This window comes from Engraulis encrasicolus, chromosome 9 (assembly GCF_034702125.1).
Source record: "Engraulis encrasicolus isolate BLACKSEA-1 chromosome 9, IST_EnEncr_1.0, whole genome shotgun sequence".
NCBI lineage: Eukaryota > Metazoa > Chordata > Actinopteri > Clupeiformes > Engraulidae > Engraulis > Engraulis encrasicolus.
In genome coordinates, this window is record NC_085865.1 from 53415562 (window position 1) to 53420561 (window position 5000).

The following is a 5000-nucleotide window of genomic DNA, read 5'->3' on the forward strand; positions in this document are numbered from 1 at the left end:
GAGAAAAGGAGACAGCGAGACAGAGAGAGAGCGTGTGTGGGTGTGTGTCTGTTTGTATGCGCGAGAAAGACGACGGCAGGACAGAAAGGAAAGAAAGCGGCACGCCACAAGCCCAGACACCAGCCTCAGTGGTAACAACAGCGGGAGCAGCAGCAGTAGCAGCAGCAGAGACTGGAGGAGCGATCGCAGGAGCAGGACTAGCCACAGCAGGAGACACAGAGATGGAGATGGAGATGGAGTGCAGCAAGCCGCTGCCTCCTCCTCCTGCTCCAGTGACCGAGCCTCCCCAGCCGTCCGGGAGGCTCAACAAAGCCGCGTTCAGGCTGTTCAGCAGGCGGCGCACGGCAGGAGGAGGAGGCATGGCCAGGTTCTTCTCCATGCGGAACAAAGGAGGCGACGGTGGAGGTGGCAGCGGAGGAGGAGGAGGAGGGAACAAGGCGATACCTAGGAGCAAGACGCATGACGGAATAACGGCGACGGCGGCAGACGGTGGTAATGACAACGGCAACACCTCCACATCTCCGCTGTCGGATACCTCAGAGGGGGGAGGGAGGGCAGGCACCCTGGGGAATCACGGCGCGGGCACGTCGACGGGCACCGCTGACCTCGGCACCAGCGGCAGGTTCTTTACTTCCTCTGGATGGTTCTCCGCTTCCACGTCCTCCACCCTGCCCGGCGGCACCACCACCACGACACCCAGGGGCCCGCTGGGCAAGTCCATCAGCTTCTTCTCCCTGCTGAGGCGCAACAGCGTGCGGAGGGATGACGCCGGGGGCAGTGGCGGCGTTGGCGGAGGGTTGTCGGGACGCCGGAGGGCAGGACTGAGAGGCTTCTTCAGCAGTTGGCGCTGGAGACGAAAGCCGCGCTCTAAACCACAACAACAACAGCAGCAGGATGACGATGATAACGAGGAGGTGCACATGGCCAAGGAGGTGAGAGAGGGAGACGTCCTGTCGTCCCGCTCGGGCAGTGCGGAGGTGGTGAGGCGCGACGTTACCCTAATGCCGATCTCTGACCTGCAGCAGGCCCTGGAAGCGGCGGGAAGTCAGAGCTCATTGAGTACGGCAGCGGAGGCCATGGCCTCAATGCATTCTGGGAACCTGGAGGCAGACGTTCAGACTCAGGGTACTCAGGGAGGGGAGTCTGTGTCGGAGCTAAGCAGGGACTCACCCATGACACCACACACTGTTTTCCAGGAGGGGTCACCTGATGACTCTCCTCTCAGGGCACCGGGTGGCGATAGTAGAGGGCACGGCCAGGACGACAACAAGCTGGGTAGTCCTGCCCGGTTGGCATCGGACTCGGCACAAGACCCGGCGTGCATGACCCCTCCTATGGACCGCAGCCTTGCCGACCCCCCCTCTGAGCCCTCGGTGGACCGTCTGTGCTCCATGTTCAACGACGTCACCTCGCTGAAGAGCTTCGACTCGCTAACAGGCTGCGGTGACATCATCGCGGACGTGGAGGACGAGCCCAGCAACGGCAACGGGAACGGGAACGGCACGAGCAGTGGCACCGCTAGCAGCGCTGGCACCACTGGCAGCAGCACGGGCCGCAGGCCCTCCGACAGGGGCTCCCCTGCCAAGCAGCCCGCTCTGGCCCCTCAGGCGACGTCACCACCCCTCCCCAAGTCCCCCGTGCCCCAGGTGTCCCCCTTCCTACCCGCCCACCAGCGCGTCCTGGCCACCTCGTCCTTATCCGGAGCCGTGTCCTCATCGAACCCGTCCATCCTCAAGAAGCAGCCCTCTCCCCAGCCCCCAGCTCAGGGCAGCGGGGTGGTGGCCTACATGGGCGGCGGTGAGGAGATGGCCAGTCCCGAGGGGGTGGACGATGCCGACATGCAGGGGCTCTGGCACATGCTGCCGCAGAAGGGCGAGGACTCGCCCGACCTGCCGCGCTCGGCCACCGTCCCCTCGGCGCGCACCGAGAAACGCACCGTGAAGCCTCTGGGTCTGAGCAAGATCCCCATTGGCAACGGCGGCGGCAGTGGGAACGGGCGGTCGGGTAAACAGCCGACCCCCACGCGTCCCTCCCCGCCCCCCGTGGAGAAGGAGGTCCAGGAGGCGCCGCCCAGCGACGAGGGCTACTGGGACTCCCCGACGCCCGTGGCCGAGGACGACGACGCCACCTTCCTGACGCGGGAGCTGCGTCTGCCTCGGGAGAGTTGCTCTGGCGATGCCCTGTACGACCTGTACGACCCCGACAGCCCTAGCGCGCTCGGCTCGGACGATGAGGACGCCAGCTCGCAGCAGTCCGCCTCCACGGGGACCGCCACGCTCAGCCCGCGCTCGCCGGCCAGCGAGACATCCGACGGTACCCGCACCTCCTTCCGCTCCCATAAGGGCAGCACGAGTCTCCCACGGGAGTCCAAGATCCCTGTGAGTAAACGCCCGGCACCGCTGCCATCGCTCCCGCACTCCTCCAGCCAGGGCGAGCTCTCCAAGTTGCTCAGCACCTCCAGGCCCACGAGTCCCCTCTCCGGGTCAAGGCCCACAACCCCCATTTCCCCCAGGCCGCCCACGCCTGGGTCGAGAACCAACAGCCCGGCGCCGCCTCGCAAGCGACAACCCTTGGCGCCGGCCAAGTCCAGCATCCCGCAGCCCACGCGCACACGGATACCCGTCTCCAAGGTGCCAGTGCGGCGAACGACCAGCGGAAAGTCCGACACCAGCTGCGCTTCGAGCAACAGCACACGAACCAGGAGGTAGAAACTTTGGGCTGCTGTGCTGTGCTGCTCTATTACACACAGAGCTGTACAAAGTAGAAGTATAAATACTCATACAAACGTGTTACAACACTAGTGGTATGACATTACATGGTTTAAACTTTGTAACACCACTAGTGATGTAATGACATTGCTACGAGTACTTCTACTTTATACATCTCTGATTACACAGATGCACTACCCTCCACACTGACCACTTCACACACACAGGTAACACCAATCAGAGCTTCAGGCCAAAAGCAAAAAAGACCCTACTTTTTTTCTTTTTCTTGAGGATACACTTGATATGAAACTCACTCTGGCTCTCGCTCACATATTAGCCTTGAGGCATCACGGATGATGGTGAACAGTCTTTCTCCTTGACCCACTTACGAGAGACACACACACATGATTTTTACATTTTTATTTCATTTTGAGTAATATGTAACATATTGTGCTTAATCTAATGCACATGTATGTAGTACCTGTTTTTTTATATGTAACAACACATTACTTCTTACTGATTGAAAAGGTTTGGTTTGGCTTTTTAATTTTTGTTTCTTATTCTGTATTCTTTTGTTCCCAAGAACCGTTTTCTTTTTTCTTCTCAGCACTGAAAAATAGACTCTCTTAAATGCACTGAAAAGCCTCGTTTGGACATTATACATCCCCCCGGACAATCTCAACCAGCAACTACTGGAGCCACTGGCCCTGGCCTTTCTCTCTCTCACTCTCTCTCTAACTCTCTCTCTCTCTCTCTCTCTCTCTCGCTCTCTCTCTCTCTCTCTCTCTCTCTCTCTCTCTCTCTCTCTCTCTCTCTCTCTCTCTCTCTCTCTCTCTCTCTCTCACACACACACACACACACACACACACACACACGTGATCCAGGGGAAGTACAGCTGCAAGCTGTAGATTCGTTCGCAGTGGGATTTAAAATGGAACAAAATACAAAACAAAACACAAAACAACTCAACCAATCTCCAACCAAACTTCAACCCCACACTCCCAACCCCACAAACTTTAACCCCCTCACAGCAACAATGCATGTTTTTCTGTATACAGAGAACAGTGGCAGTTCTACCCATTTGGGGGCCCTTGGCAAAATGTAGTCATGGGGCCCTCTTGAGTTGTTTTTGCTGGCATCTACCATGACGGGACTGACTGTTTCAGGGACCCAGTGGACAGTTTTGGTGGGGCCCTAGGCATTTGCCTAGTCTGGTAAAACCTGCTCTGGCACAGGATCAGGGAACACAATCTCGGGTTCAAGACTCTCTCTTAAATACCCAAAACAGCACTCAAAAACTTCCTACCAATACAGTCCAGCAAGCTTCCATTTTTATTACTGAATGCCTCTTACTTTGTTTTCTTACTGTTTTTATCAGATACGTGCTGTGACGACACTGAACACTGAACTGCTCTTTTGCATACAGGAATTGATATTGGGTTTTTTGTTTTTCTCCTTTCTCCTCCTCGGGAGCCCTGTGTTATTTTGCCTGAGGACATGGGTCCAGAAGGAAGCGGAGCTTCAGATCTTCACAGCGGAAAGAACTCTAGAATTCCCCCCACTGTGTCACTCTTTGTTCTCCTCACCACCAGGAGATCCCAGAATGTAGCATGTCACCTCTTACGTAATTCTGTTTATGGGGAATATTTGAACGAGTGTGTGTGTGTAACTTTGGCTGTGTGTGTGTGTGTGCGTGTGTGCTTGTGTGCTGGTGTGTGTGCAGTGATGGGTGACCTAGATTCAGGCACTAAGCTACAATAGGCTTCTTTATATTTCAAAATCACCGTTCTACCTGTGTGCTCAAGAAAACTAACAATAAGCCAAGATTTAAAGAATGTATGAAATGAACTCACGTCATCCGTTTGTAGTCTGTGAAATCTGGTTTCTCATCACTGTGCATGTGGGTGTGTGCTGTGTGGGTGTGTACGTGCATGCGTGTGTGTGTGTTAAATCACATACACACTTGCATCTTTTACGTACCTGTGGCTGTTCAGGGTATATAAATAAACACCCCTTGTCCCTCCCTTTGGCTAAAGAGGGCATGGGGCTTAAGCCATGTGCGCTGTGAATACAGGGTGAGATGTACAACCGGGCACAGTTACATGCCAGGAATAATCCGATTTTAAACGGAATGGTGGTGGTATTCACAGAAGTCATGTAAACTCTTTATTCTTTCCGAATGTGGTCGCGTTTCGGGAGTATTCCTGCTGCAGAGCGCTGTTTCACACTACTAAATGGAATATTCCGGAAACTTGTTTTAAACCGAATACTGAGAATATTCTGTTGGAAACC

The 5000-nt window shown here is 55.4% G+C and overlaps 1 protein-coding gene across 1 annotated transcript in view; it reads left to right on the top strand.

Moving 5' to 3' along the window:
• The window catches only part of amer2 (APC membrane recruitment protein 2), a 5502-nt gene that overhangs the window by 161 nt on the left and 341 nt on the right, over window positions 1-5000 (top strand). Inside the window, exon 1 of the mRNA XM_063207410.1 lies at window positions 1-5000. This exon is cut by the window's left edge and continues 161 nt beyond it; it is cut by the window's right edge and continues 341 nt beyond it. Coding sequence (XP_063063480.1) covers window positions 57-2708 — 2652 coding nt within the window. The 5' untranslated portion in view covers window positions 1-56 and the 3' untranslated portion in view covers window positions 2709-5000.